We start from the raw sequence: 16229 nt of genomic DNA, 5'->3' as shown, positions 1-16229 counted from the left end.
CATTTGCCTTTTAACTCATTCCACCTCATTTTCCAATTTATAATGTCTCGATCATTATTCAAATTCATTTTACGGGGAAAAACATCATTAAAATCGCTATCTGTCCGATATAATTTGGAGTTAAAATAATTTATATTAGCGACTATAAATTTTTAAGACAATTTCATTTTTCAAGTGAGTTTTAGTGTGTCTATACATATGTAGTTCATGTATGTGGGCTAGACATTATTGAAATTAGAAAATAAAAATAATACTAATTTGTATATGTGGAATTATACATGAGCGATAATTTTCATGAAGTTCGATGAGTTTAAAAACATAACTTTGGTGTGTACTACTAAAATTTCAAAAGATACCGGAATCAGGTCCAGCAAATCTACTCTAATGGTACAAGCAGGACAAAGTCTTGTTTGTTCTTATTTATCCATACTGTGATATTTGTAAAGAAACATATTCACCCCAAATTATGTCCGTAATTCTGTAAAAAAAAATTACTTCTATATTTCTGTCTATCAGGTAGCATAGATAATCAATATTACGGTCCTAGCAAAAGGAATATTAAGTGAAAATATTTAAGAATGGCAGGTTCTAAAATACTACTTCCCCCTTCTCATTTTAATAATTTTAGGAGTATTTCTTAATAAATAAAGATTATTCATTCTTAAAAATACGTATAAGTCTCTTTTGAATATAAAAAAATTATATATAATACTCATTCAAGAATACGCATTAGAATGATATTTTTGGTCACCTACACGAAATAAGAAAAAAAATCTGTAGTATCTCTATTTTAATAATATAATATAGATATAATAATATTAATAGTAAAATTTTAAATTGAAAACAATATAGAACTAAAAATAATCATAAAACATGCATTTTAAGAAGTTAAAATTATGTATGAGAAACTGTAAAAATATCGAAATTAATTTATTTTAAAGGAAAATATATTAATAATAATAGAGAAAATGACAAACAATAATATAAATAGTGTTGGATAGATTTAAAAGTCGGGTTCGTGACTTATAAGCTGGAACCTTAGCTGTGCCTTTTATATAAATAACCTATAAATAAGGTTTTGATTTAGAAGTCAAAATCTGATAAATTTAAAATTTACACTTTCGACTTGTTTTGTTTTTGAAATATGAATACACATATACATGATGATTTCAAAAAAAAACTATCTCATATTATTTTATTAGTAATTTTATTAAATGAATTATAAATACAAGAAAAATAGTCAAATAGTAAATACATAAATTAGAAATTATTTTCTGAAGCAACAATAGAGGTCTCTTTTAAACTAAACCAAATAAACTAAAACAACAGACAATTAGCATTGACTTTGGGCACTTGGTATAAACAAAGCCACGGCTCACGACCCATAATCGCATATTAGCAGTATCAAAGAACGTAGCGTTAATGGTGCAAAGAAAGGACAAAAGAGAGGCGTTTACAAATTAAGCTTCGGATTCTAAACACACATTCGAGGGAGAAAGGGGCACAAAGTACTAGAGATTGGCACCAAAAGGTAACAAGTCGAAACAGACCACAATATTAGATGATTGACTCTGTCAGTAAGTCAAACTACACATGCTGCGTTACCAATTCAACTTACGTATCTCTATGTTTCGTTAATTTGGATTTAACCTACTACTGACTAAACCAGTGGATGTATTATTACAACCTTCAGTGGCGGAACCAGGACTAAAAGTTAGGGGGGGCTGAAAAATATTTCATCATCCATACTTGCATAAATAGTTTTCTCAATATATATCATCATACTATCATTCATTCATACATCTTCCATCCTATTACGCCATCTTCCATCCTATTACGCTGATAAGTCTTGATTGCTTTCATAGCAAAAAAAATTCTCTCAACAGTAGCAATGACAACGAGTAATACCAGAACTAACTCAACCACAAGATAAACTAAGGGATAAGTAGTGTGTCTGTGTGTATTAACCATCATGACAGAAAGATTTCCTATATTTTGAAGTCCAGATTAATCTCCGCTCTCACATCATAGATAAAATTGTGTAACTGATTTGGCAACAACTCCAGGTCTAGTAAAGAGAAATCATTTGGATAAAATTGTGCAAGGCATACCAGTTTTGAGTTATTGAAACTTGAAAATTATTTTCTAGGATTCAAAGAGCCAATACAAAATAGTATACTTAGCTCTATGTTTCCTTCTGTAAAATGCTTATCCATCTCTTGAAAAATAAGATCAATAACCTTTTAAATAAAATGGTTAGTAAACAAGTTTTATAGCAGTGAACATCTTCTAAAGATGTCTTTCATTCTTCCTCTCTTAATAGCTGCAATTTGATTTTCATACTTCGAACCATCGTCATCGTATTTATAATATTCCAGGTGCTTTGTTGTAAAGATTATGACAAATCATTAGTAATTGCCAAGATAATTTTCATCAAAAGAACTCCACCGAGTTAGGGTAGTGTCAATGTGTGCGTATGACTTATGAGAGCATGTCCAAAAGCTTCTTCGTATGGGCTCTTTAGCCAAAATTTGAAGAATATGAAGATTGAAATGAACTCCAACAAGCTCCCAGCACCTCTTCAAAAACTTAGGTGCTCTATTTTTTTCCTCAACAATGAGGAGCACACTTTCCCTATTAACTATATTTTATATTATTTTTAATGTACAAAGTACTCAGCATGCATCATACAGTTTGCATGATCTAGTTGCTCTGAGTGTATCTGTTTGAATGTATTTGTTAATTAGACTCTCTTTAGACTAAGTGTCTTCTCCTTTCTTCTTTTAAACTAAGTCCCTCTCTATGACATTTATAATTCAGCACGACTAATAAAATTATATTGACATCACAAATTCAGCGGGGGCTGGAAAAAAATATACACTGTTTTTTTGAGGTTAGGGGGGGCTCTAGCATCCCCTAGCCCCCCTCTGGTTCCGCCACTGACAACCTTTATTCTAACAGCTTGCTTTAACTCTAAGCCAGTAGGGGATTTTATTGATCGCTCTCTTGTCCTTGTTCTTTTCTTTGGATACCTGATTTACCACCTCTATACAAACATTGTCTTCGATTCAGACACGTACAGAATCAAGAGATTTTAGCTGGCAGCTTTTTATTTTAAAAAATATATAGTACTACTCTGAACTTGCCATGTAATTAAATTATAAAACATGCAACTTGATAATATGAATAGCATGACATTATGATATTAATATGGCTCTTGCATTAAAAAATAATAATAATAGCATGAAGATGTGATATCGTATATTTTATGACTTCAAGTTGTTCATATATAAATAGAATGGATCATGTAAAGTATATATTGGGTACTTAGGGGCCGTTTGGGTGAACTTAAAATAAGTGCTTATTGCTTAAAATAAATAAGTGGAGTAGAAGTTAGAAGCAAAATAAGACTTATAAGTGATTAAAGTGTTTGAGAAATAAGCAGAAGCACTGAGACAAAAGCTAGCATTCCTAGCTTTTTATAAGTGCTTCTTGACTTATTACACAAACGGTACGAATAAGTGCTCTTAACTTATAATCCCGTAAACCGGACTTTTAAGTGTTCGCCAAACACCACCTTAGTATACAGATAAGTTTGCTTCCTGAGATGTCAAACTTACTTAAAAAATAAGTAGATGCTTAAATACTGGTCACTAGTGCTTAAAACAATCTTCTGCTTAAAAGTTCAAAGCATTGCGATACATTCGAGAGTTTTGATTATAAACTTAGAGAAGTACAAGAGTCTCCTTGTGTAGCATCAGCAATCAGCATCCCTATTATCCTTAAGCTCCAGATATTCATTCTATTATTTATTTTGCTAATGCTATTGTCATATTTAAATTACCAGATTCCTATAGTATTATAACTAGTCATATTTTATTAAAATAAAATATATATGCTGTGATATGTCGTTAATATATAAAGATATTACTCTAAAAAAAACACATGGGAATAATTGAACTGCATGGAGCAATCATGAGCGCACAGGACACTGGTACTTGGTAAAATTTGAGCGGGGAATTAGCCAATTACTCCCTCCGTCCTTTCCATTTCTTTACAATTTTTTTTGGGTGTCCCATTCAATTCTTTACATTTCAAAACTTACTAAATATAGTCAATGGTCCCACCACTTCTCCATTTTTCATTCCTTTTCACACTACTTTTAGAGCATTTCCAGCAGTGTCTTAGTGTCTTCCTTATAAATATTATAAAATATTGAATCCTAGTGATTTAGGATAAGATTTTGTATTTCAACTCCAACAATGATCCTTATAATTCATTCCTTATTATTATTATAATAATAAATTTGGAAAGAGATTGATAAAAGATGGAAGGAAGATAGAGAAAATAAGTTACAATAAGAGAGAGAAATGATTTTTTATTAAAGAAATCAAATAAGGCATGGCTAGTGGTGCCTTATTAATAAGGCATGGAAGGAGGATCCTAGTGATTTAAGGCACCTCTAATACACTGCTGGAGCACTAATTTATGTCACATTCCTTATAATTGGACTTAGAACATGAAATAGGGAAGCTGCTGGAGTTGCTTTTACTCCACTATCTTCTTTTTATACATTAAAAATCAATAGGTCCCACCACTTCACCCACTTTTCTTTCTCTTTTTCACTACTTTATAAATATTTCTTAATCTCCCTCAAGGGAAGGAGGGAAAGAATCCAACAAGTCTTTTGTGGAAGCATTGCCTTTAGCCTTTTGCTTTATGGGAGACTTTTTCTTTTACTACCACTTTTGGGCCTCTGCTTTCAATCAAACTCAAATATATATCTCCTCGGCTAAGGAACAAAAAGTGCTGCTGTATTTCTATACATGTGTATTTACTTGTTGTCTAGTTCAAAAATTCCCCCCGGGGACAATAGAGTTGTTAATTGTCTTTTTTAAGAAAATATTTTGGTCATGTTTGGGATTAGCCGTTAGCGGTAGGTCTGTAAACGGATCGGATCGGATCAGGGGTCGGATATTTTACAAGTCAATCCATATCCGGTCCATTCGGATCATACATAATCGGATCGGAGCCCCGATCCACTAAAAATTATGAAATATATTTTTTCACCGTGAATAATGTTTTAACTTCCATACCATACAGAAAAAAGTGATATTTTACAGCTATATTAATTCATGAATTTTAATGTAATAGGTAAAAAAAAACTAATAAAGTTGTATTTAATAAAAACTTTGTTAGTTGTTCCGATAAAAACTTCAACACAGAATTTATCAAGTAAATAGAAAAATAATAAATAAGTTACTTAATACTTTTGGAGGAAGCAAATTATGATGTGCTCTCCTCTATTAATAAGGATTCAAGTCGATAAATATGACTTAAATACAGAACCAGGTGATTGAGGAGGTTTTAAGTGGAAGAGTTAACTCCTCTGTTTATACTCACTCTACACACAAAAAGAGTGATTATTAGATTAATCTGATGACAAGAGTGAGAGCCATGTCAAGAATTATGAGCGGCTGATCGGTTATAAGAAAATATGATTTAGGATTTTGTCTTGTATTTTTAGAAATTTTTATTTTCTATGTAAATATTAATAATAATATATTATAATATAATATAATATAATATAATATAATATAATATAAAATTTATTGTATAGTTAAGCATGAATCGGATCGGATCGTTTTTAACAGATCGGATTTGACTATATCCATATCCATTCTTTATCGGACCGGATTATTATCGGATCGAATTATTAGCAGATCGGATTTTTTTAATAAGGATCCATATCCATTTATTTAACAACGGATCGGATCGGGTCGGATCGGATATCCGATCCATTTACAGGCCTAGTTAGCGCTTAGTTGTTAGCGGATTGAATTAGATGTTTTGACTAGCGGATTGAATTAGCGGTTTCGTGTAAAACTGTTTGGTAAATAGCTGTTTCATTAGCTTTTTATGACACATAGCAAAACCGTTAACCCAAAAAACTCCTCAAATAGCTTTTTGAAAATTAGTTTTTGGACGTAAAACTTTTATTTCAATTCGCTAACTATCAAACACTATCATTAGCGGATTGAAATGGTCAAACCTCTAACTCACCCCAAACATCTAATTTTTGCTCAAACAGCTAACTTCCAAACACGGCCTTGTCAATTTTTGTTTTAGGATTCTGTTAAAAGAGAAACAGCTGTAACAATTTATACATGATCATTTGTACCGAGTGTGAAAACTTGAGCTGATATCCAACATAGTAAAAGCTGAATACTTGTCTTTCCGTCCAATTCAATTTTATACATTTTTTCTTGACTGGTCGACGTAAAGTATAGTTTTATAGTTTTTTTTTTTTTAGAATTTCCTTTTTTTGGATAAAAATTTAATATTTAGGGGGCGTTTGGTTGATGGTTAATGAGCCCGGTTAACGGGAATCGGAACCTAATACCATACATTGTGTTTGGATTAGTAAAATTTTTGCTTGGAATGGGAACCTCATTCCCTCTTGAAGGGTAAATCAATACCTCCACACCACTTGGGTTACCATTTCCCATACCCTCAATGGCGTATGCAGGATTTAAGTCCAGAGGGGGCTGGATTTTAGTCCCACCGGGAAAAAAAAAATTCGGTACATAATATATAATTAAATTTGACATATTATTGTTACAACTTACAAATTCACAATAACACTCTCCAAGGTGCCATATTTTGAAACCTCACTATAATGTCTTCAACATTAATTGAATTCATTACATCCTTTTCAATATACGCCACCAAGCAGTCATTCATCAACTCATCACCAATCCTGTTCCGCAATTCTGTTTTAACATGTTTCATCGCAGAAAATACCCTTTCCACAGTTGCAGTTGCTACGGGTAAAATCAAAACTAATTTCACAAGCAAATAAATCAATGGATAGACCTTGTGCTTCTTTACTTGAACTAACTTTTTTGATAACTCAACAAGACCGTGAAGATTTTGAAATTGATCATTTGTACTCATATCCATGATATAACAATCAAGTTGAGGTGCCAAATCCATCAAATCATACATAGAAAAGTCATTTGGATAAAACTCAGCAAATCGAATCAAGCTTCCCTTGTTGAATGATGAGAATGAATTACTTGGATCAAGGCATGACATGCATAACAACAATTCAGTATTTACCTCATTGAAGCTTTTTTCTTTCTAGTTCTTAGGTTGTGTGTAAACTGTAATGTATACGTATTGTGTCTAACTATTAATATAATAAGTAATAAATAATACGTATTTAACTATTAGTCTATTACAAATGTAATATTAAAGTATAAAATAAAATATAAAACTAAAATGTTATTAAAAAAGTTTGATAAAAATATTTTTTATGTATTCATTTGACTTTTTGAAAATAATTTTCATTTTTTAAAAATAAATTAGTATGTACTAAAATATTTAGAGGGGTCTAATTTTTTTTTTTAATCTTGTACTCCAAAAAAAAAAAAAATTAATTTTTTTTCAGAATCCAGGGGGGCTATAGACTACCCTGGTCCCGTGCTAACTCCGCCACTGCATACCCTCCATTCCATACCCCCATTCCCATTCCTCATTCCCATTCCAACCAATCATCCAAACATATTCAGAATAAAATCTTAAAAATAAGTTATAAAACTATACTTTGCATGCATAATTCAAAATTAAAGAATGTGTCATCCATGTTCGTCAATGCATACAACTCAGAAGGACGGAGGGAGCCTAAAAATATACATGCCCAGTTGAGATCTAATGTACAAGACATGAAAATGAGTATCCGAGGTTTTGTCGAAGAATACGGTGAAAGCAATTGCAGTGACCAAACAAAAATGGTCCACCATAGGAGGATTAATGTTTCTTGGAAGGAAAATAGCTGGCGACTATCGTTTTCTACTAGAGGCGGAGGAATAAAAAATCTGGTAAGATCTTCGTAGTAGCAGAATATGAGGTAGTGAAAGCAACGGGTTAGGCCCAGAAGTTTTATTTCATTTTGTGCAGTAACAAAATAAAGAAATCAAATTTATTTACTAAACATGGCCACTTGCTTATCACTTCACAATATTTAAGGTTCGCGTCATTATTTCTCAAGGCCCAATAGTTTTGGAATTGGGTTTGGTAAACCAAATTCATGTTTTCGGCTCATGATCTCCTAGATGAATACGGTCCTCCTTCCAACAATGGGATGTCATGACAAGCCCAGTAGCCCACCTCCTCTTTACATTATTCAAGTCAGAGCCGTCCACCGGACGTGCTAAAGCCTAAAAGGGGTGCTATATATAATATAGAACCCAAACAAAAAACCTCATTAGAACTTCAATGAGATCTAAGCATGGATGTAAAATAATAAAATATTATATTCGATGTTAAATATAAAACTAAGTATAGAAATTGTTATAGTAAAATATGTAAGTGAGAAAACTCAATATTTAAAATAATGTTGACAAATAAAATAGTGCATTTAAAGATTTTTTGAGTGAAATATAACTATATTTAGATAATTTGGTTTTATTTTAAAATTATCATTGGAATATAAGTTATATTTTAACATTAAACATCATTTTTAAATTTCATAATATAGCAATAATTATATGTATTTTAGCAGTAGTATTGGACTTGCCGAAGCCATGGCTGTGGCATCTTGGCCTATGACCAGAACATGATGACTTTGGTGTTATATTTTAAAAAGATTGTTTCCAATACAAAATTAAATTAAGCGACACAGGTCTAAGTTAGTGGGTGTTTGGCTCCCCTTTTAAGCCGAACTTCTCGACTTATAAGTTATAAGCACTTATTTCGTACCGTTTGTGTAAGAAGTGAAGGAGCACTTAAAAAAAGTTCGAAATGCTAGCTTTTGTTTCAGGGCTTCTACTTATTTTCCAAACACTTTAATCACTTATAAGTCTTATCTTGCTTCTAACTTCTACTCCACTTATTTATTTTAAGCAATAAGCATTTATTTTAAGCTCACCCAAACGGCCCTTTAGTACTCCCTCGTCTCACCTATTGTTTACGTTGTACACATATTTTGAAACTCTTGCAAAATATGATTTCATAATGTTTATTTAATTTTTATTTTTTTAATAAAAATTTAAACGTCAAACTTTTTTTTTAGGAATTTTTTTTAAATATATACTATATAAATATACATTATACAAGTCTTAAAATTCGTGTCAAAAATTAACGTAAAGAACATAGTCGTATTGTGTACCAATTGGTTATTCACATTGTCAACTAAGCAATCTGTAATGTCCTCGACGTATCTTAACTACGAAATTTAAAATGTACAAATAGCAGTGTATTATAGTAATAAACTTCTGGAAGGTGACAAGCAAAACTTGAATGAAAATGTTTTAATCGTGCTACTGGGACACTCTGGAATTTCCAGACAATGGTCGTGTCAACGTCGCTTGCCTTCAATTCAAAGTTTCACATACGGGCGTGGGAGTCCTTTTTCTAAAATAATTCATGCTTCTCAATCAACAAATTTAAAACCTAAACTTGTAATTTTATACGTTTAAGAATTGAGTCGGTCTATGAAAGCAAGTCTTGATTTGCAGCTACACAGTGATCTACGGTGCTGTAAATCATTGTATAGAGCAATACGAGAGAATTTAACTTGTCGAGCTGGATAGTTTTGAAATTTTAATTTCATGTATAGTTAGATTTTGGAATGATGTATGTTTATGCACGCAGAGAGTTTAATTATTATAGTCAAAGATTGATCCAAGCCGAATCACTAAAAATATTACGCAATGCTTGGGAGTTTCGAGAGTTTGGGGATCTCGTTTTCCGTTTGTCATTTACAATTATGTTTAATGTAAAAAAAACGTTGTGAAGAACACGGGACGGAGAGTGATACATATTGTAATTTTTGTGTTTGATCCTTGAACAAACAAGAGAAAGTGTTACCAAGTGTTTTCGGTAAGAATCAAATTAGTGACAGAAGAGGTCGATGTATTTTATTTATAGGAGTTTAAGCTAGCACATAATTTTTCCGAAACAAATATTTGATGTTGACTAGAATTTGTCGATACAAGGTCTAGGTCTGGACCATATAAACCGTAATGAAGAGACCCGTGACTCGCATGACCCAAGCCCAGATGTCAGGCGAGTTGTTGGACAACTTGCACAGTTAAAGTCTACAAAATCGACGAGAGAAAATGAACTCGAAGGAAGAAGGTTGAAGATTGCATCTCCCGCCGGAACTTTTAAAATAATAAAGAACTTTATTAGAGGCATTGATATAGATGAGTGAGGATTTCGTACAAACTGGCTAGGTGCCTAAGAAGGTTGAAGATTGCATCTCCCGCCGAAACCTTTAAAATAACAAAGAACTCTATTAGAGGCCTTCATATAGATGAGTGAGGATTTTGTACAATTTGGCTAGGTGTGTTGATCGCAGTGGACGTATGGAGTCTGGATGAGTAAGAATGAGAATGAGATATAACAAACGACCCATGAGACATTGATAAAGTGATGGGTTTGTGAGAGTACCACCATCATCGGGATAAAGATAAGATGTTGTTCCATTAAAAAGAGAAAGGGTTGAGAACCAAGCATTTCATCATCTGAGTTTACTTGTGTTCAGGGTTAAAAATGAGGCTTCATTTCCCAGCCTTTTCCCATATATATTTTTTCCGTCTCGTCCTCACCCCACTCCCCGTGAGGATATATTTTAATCCTCATCCCCGCCCTTCTGGGAATTTCACATATTTCCATTTCAACCGTCTTATCTTGCTCCTTGTATATAATTTTAGATATGTGCTTAAAATGTAGTAATTTTTTTATGAGAATTTAATAAAAAATATATAATATATACATGTATACTAGGAATACGTACATGTCATTTAGTTAAAAACTAAATAAATATGTATGTGTGTGTGTGTCAAATTAAGATAACAATATAACAATACATAATAATTCTAATATTAAAAATAATAAATATTATATATATATGTATACACGCGGGGAATCCCCACGAAGATTAAACGTATACCATACTTACTCCATATTTTGGTGGGGCGGAAAATTATTTCCCATCTTTATCCCATTTTCTGTATTGAGAGGACGGGTTTGCCTATTGGGGGCGGGTTCTCCTACTCATTTTGGACCCTACAATTGCGTTGATATAAAAAGAGACCCCTTTTACTTTGATGCCAAGAAAATTTCAAAATCTAAAATAAGTTCAAATGTAAGTATATAAAAAGTTTTATATATACAAAAATTATGTGTATAAGTTTATTAAGAAGATGATAATGCAATGAAATAAAAAAAATATTATTATAATTATAATAGGTAATAAAATTAAAAAAAAAATTCAAACTTATGCTTTGCACCAGTTATAAACTAGCAGTAATAAAATATAAATAGAGAGCAATTATAACACATCATTTATAATATTAACTTACTATAAGAAATATATATTATTATTTTTTAAATATAACAACTTCAAAGTCTATTGAAGTTGTTCTTATAAATTTAGACAGGCTTATATCTCGTATTTATTAAAAAAAATGTAGGTACATTTAAATTTTTTATTTATAAATATTATAAAACATTCATTCCCCCCAAATTTATCAACTTAACTTCAATTCTAGCTCTTGCTTTTCGCGAAAATAAGAATATAATATGAACAAGTACAAAGAGCAGTATTAATAGCTATCACGTTATTTGATGTATTTATATATTAAAAATCACGTATTTTATTGTTATTTTTTAGAATAATTAGGATTATGGGAGATTCTTTCAAACTCAAATGTTGTGATCATTCGGCTAGCTTTATTTTTGATAATTAGTACTTATTTTTGAGAAAAGTACATTAATTCGACTTTTCCCCAAATAATCCTTATTTTGTTACTAAATAACGCTATAAACAGCTGTTTAGTATTTATATTTAAAAATTATAAATATATATACATCTTAAATTAAATAAGCATTTAAATTTTAAAAAAAAAGAATAATTTACAAAATACGCTCATAGAAGTACAGTGCATCCCTTAACCAACTTAAATTTACAAACTTGCAAAAGAGTTATAGATGATCGGTCAAGTCATACTTGTAATTTTCAAAGTTTTCTGTAGGTGGATCGGGACATCTATTCAGAAGTTATATAGTTAAATAAAATGCAAGACTTGTTTGTTTAATGCAAAGAGACTGAGAGAGTGTGGTTCTTCTCTTGGTTTGTTTTGTTATCAACTTCTAGAAAATATAGTTGCATGGAAAATAGATGTCTGAGATGCAGAATGAGAGCAGGCAGGTACCAACTGCTATTAGCTAGCAGGATGCGCAAGAATCGTTGTAAAGAAGCTAAGCTAGTATGACCACCACGTTACATAATGACAAAAAATGTTGAAGATGAGGAAAGAGAAACAAGGGGAAGAAACAAAAGAGAAGGCGCATGTTAATACATGTCTGGTTGTATTAGGCAAATTACTGAACATGAGTGAAAAGAAGAAGCGCAGAGAGATTAAAAGAAGGAGAAATGGAGGGTTATGTGTGTAGCAAGCAAGTACAAACATAATATTTGTGTGGGAGCAGGGGTGCAGCGCCCAAAGCGATCCAATTGAGAACGACCCATCAGAATTTTTGTTTATGAGTGTGTATTGTGTGGAGAGGGAGGCAGGGGGTACAGAGGAAAGGACGCGCGTGGCAGTCAGGATCCCGGGAAATCTCCGACCAAATTTGACTCTATCTGACAAATACCACAACCTACGTTGTACTATTAACTACTAGCTACCCCCCTTCAACTTCTAATGTATCACCAACGCCTACATGGAGAGAGACTGTGAGAGAGATTGAGAGAGATCGAGAGAGATTAAGACAGAGAGGGAGAGAGAGAGATTGAAAGAGAGAGAGGGACTGAGAGAGGGAGAGATTGGAAGAGAGAGAGGGAGAGAGAGGGGGAGAGAGTACTTGGTGCTGCATGTTAGGCTTTTACCCAGGGGGTAGTAGAGTAAAAGATTAGTTGGCGTTGGGTAATGTAGCAAGAAGGGAATAATTTGAAGGGGGCTAAGTGATGGATGGATGGGACAGAAAGATGTTTGTTTACGTGATTGGCGGTGGCCAGGTAACGGAGGTCCACCAGTTCAACGGAGAAGAAAAAAAACCGTTGGATTATACGGATGTTTGCACTGTACTATTGGACATGACTGTGTGCATAATGACATAAACTAGTATTATCATTGTTGGAATGGAGGGGGCGTGAGTTTGGACTTTGAAATTTAGGTGGCCTAAATCAAATAATTCCAATAATTGCTCTCCCACGCTCATCCTAGACTTCGATCATTTTGTCACCACTGTCTGTGACCACCTTTTCTCTCTCCATCTAACGTTAGCATAATTAAAACAAAGTAATTAATGGAGCTAAATAATAAATAATAATAATCTAATGTCCAGCCCCAGCTAATTATCAACACAAGTAGATTCATTTAGATAAGGCTGATTAAATCTGTATGCTTGTGTTACCGTCACGAAACTAAGAACACCAATGGTGTGATGATTCTGAGTACTGTTTCACCTTTTATTATTCGTAGCAATTCAACAGTAACAAAATTGCTGAGAAAAGGGAAAGCACGGACAGGAATTCTATACTTTGTTTGACACGGAAAGGGACCACCTATTTACCCTGTTCCCGCTCATGCCGCTTCAATTTATGTACTCTCTCAACCCCCGGAATTCAATTTTTTTTAACGTATCATGTCTGGTCCAAAAACTTTTTATGCACGTCCAATAAATGGTATAGGCTCTCCATATATTTGCCTACAAACAATTGGGTATTATTGTATCGAATTTTTAGTATGGGCCATTATAATATTTTTTTTAGTTAGATAATGAATTTTTTATTCTAATTTCATTAATAATAATGAATTTTGTCATCTGCATCAAAATTTTCACTATTTTTTTTCTCTAAATAAAAAAATAATTAATATGTGTACATAAATATAGACAATTAATTTGCATTTTGCTCGCAAAAAAAACTATGACTCAAATGAGCCGTCATAGTGGGTGTTTGTTTAACGCTTATAAGTCCAGCTTCTGAGATTATAAGTTAGGAGCACTTATCCATACAGTTTGTGTAATAACTTTTGTTTCGGGGCTTATACTTACTTTTCAAATACTTTAATCACTTTTTAATCACTTATAAATCTTATCATGCTTCTAACTTCTACTCCACTTATTTATTCTATGCAAGAAGTACTTATTTTAAACTTACCCGGTCTCATAATTTTCATCCCATAATCATCTTATTATTAGCTGTCATTAAGCAAAGCCAAGGTTTACGTTTAAATCGAATAATGAGTGCTGGCACGAGATAAATCATACTCCTATAAAACTGTCAGAGCATCTGCTGTATACATGAACATCAGAACATGGCTCCTCCTTCCACTCAAGTAGAAATAATTAACGACCGTTCCGTTTACTTGGGATTAATCATTCTTTGTCAACGTTAAAGTAGAAAACACTCAATTTAAAATACTTTCCCAGAAGACTATAACTATAATTACAACTATAATATTACATTACGCTACATAATTACAAAACCACTCAAGTATGGCAATAATTTCCTGGTGTTATACAACATGCATGTAGCAGTGGATTATAACCTGGCTCTCCACTATGCAATTTATTTATATTAAGTCACCTAAACAGGTTTAGTTACTGCTACTAGATAACCCTTTCTCATTGTTTAGTAGTGACTTAAGTCAAACTTCCACTCAAAAATTCCTCAAATCATCACATATTCTCCTAATCACGTGTTAAATGATAAACATTAATCTATCATTCTACCCACTAATACCAGACCAGATACTTGCTACAGCCTACGGCCCATCCAATGTACAGTATACACATAAGAGATGTTACGTGTATTTTATACATATTACAAACTCATGTTTCACTACAAGACTGATATAGAGTGTAGCTAAGATAGACATGATGTTTCGTGTGTGTGTACACAGACATAGGATGTTTCATAATTTTTGTACATACAAGAGTGAGATAAAGTAGAGATACGCGTGGATAGAGTGGAACAGAGTTCACAGATAAGAGCCGACCCGAACAAAGACTTGACAATAGCGTAGCCGAATGAAAATGTGCAACTCCTTTTAAAGCTGCTTTGTTTGCTTAGCTTTTTTTCCAAATAAGCCTCAGGCTCAGTTCAGAAGCTAGTTGTGCCTTCCAGAATCTCTCTTTCCAACTCCCCCTCCATAAAACCCCACCCTCCCCCCTTGAAAAAGCAAACACCCTTTTCTCACCACTCCACAAATCTCTCTTCACTTTCCTCCCCAGCAAGAAAAGTTCTTTGAAACATTTTATCAAACACTTTGTGTGCCACGAAAACAGACGAACAATGCCGTCAGAAACAAGTGTTCAGCGACCAACTAAGCCGACCCAAGTTGGTGCACCACCACCTGAGCCAGAGCACCTCCGGTGCCCACGCTGTGACTCGACCAACACGAAGTTCTGTTACTATAACAACTACAACTTCTCTCAGCCTCGCCATTTCTGCAAAGCTTGCCGTCGTTACTGGACTCACGGCGGGACCCTCCGCGACATCCCCGTCGGCGGTGGGACCCGCAAGAGTGCGAAACGCTCTCGTTCAAGCTCATCATCCTCCCTTTTCTCCGACCATGAGTACCGCCACATGCCTACCCCAACGACGCCGTTTTTCCTCCCGCTCTCTAACGGCGATCATAACGGCGTGTCAGTTCCGTTTGTAAACAACGGGAAGCCGTGTTATAATAACATGGCTGGGAGTTTCACATCTTTGTTGGGCACTCAAGCGCCCGGGCTTTTGAGTCTTAATGGGTTTGGGCTTGGATTAGGTTCTCATGGGTTTGAAGATGTGGGCTTCGGGCTTGGCAGAAACGTTTGGGCTTTTCCACCTGTTGGTCCCGGTGGTGTTACTGAGAGTGTGGGTGGGAACACGTGGCAAGTGGAGAGTGGTGAGAATGGGTTTACTAATGTGGATACCACCTTTTCTTTACCAGATCTTGCTATTTCAACTCCCGGGAATGCTATGAAGTGAACTGGAAATGCGTTACTCTTTTGTTACCTTATATTTTACAGTAGCCTTTTTAGTTCTATAGTAGTCATGTTTAGCTGGTGGTAGTTGCGGTTGTTTAAGGAGCTATGCTTAGTTAAAGAAAAGAAGAGATGATCTATTAGCTAAACTGAATTAACAGGTTGTTGATGTTCATTGCTATGTCACAAACTATGCAAATTTCCTCTGCTTTTGTTTATAAATGGCTTCTCTTTTTTATGAA

The 16229-nt window shown here is 33.5% G+C and overlaps 1 protein-coding gene across 1 annotated transcript; it reads left to right on the top strand.

Moving 5' to 3' along the window:
- The first annotated feature begins 14910 nt into the window (after window positions 1-14910).
- On the top strand, window positions 14911-16229 carry LOC108211620 (dof zinc finger protein DOF3.4). The gene has a single exon (XM_017383266.2). The coding sequence runs from the start codon at window positions 15314-15316 to the stop codon at window positions 15989-15991; it is 678 nt and encodes a 225-aa protein (XP_017238755.1). The 5' UTR covers window positions 14911-15313; the 3' UTR covers window positions 15992-16229.

Source organism: Daucus carota, chromosome 3, assembly GCF_001625215.2.
Source record: "Daucus carota subsp. sativus chromosome 3, DH1 v3.0, whole genome shotgun sequence".
Classification (NCBI taxonomy): Eukaryota; Viridiplantae; Streptophyta; class Magnoliopsida; order Apiales; family Apiaceae; genus Daucus; species Daucus carota.
The sequence above is the reverse complement of the archived record's forward strand: the minus strand, read 5'-3'. Positions and strand labels throughout refer to the sequence as shown.

Bases quoted from the DNA above. Each gene is read 5' to 3' on its own strand.
- LOC108211620 (XM_017383266.2), top strand. From the start codon at position 15,314: ATGCCGTCAGAAACAAGTGTTCAGCGACCAACTAAGCCGACCCAAGTT.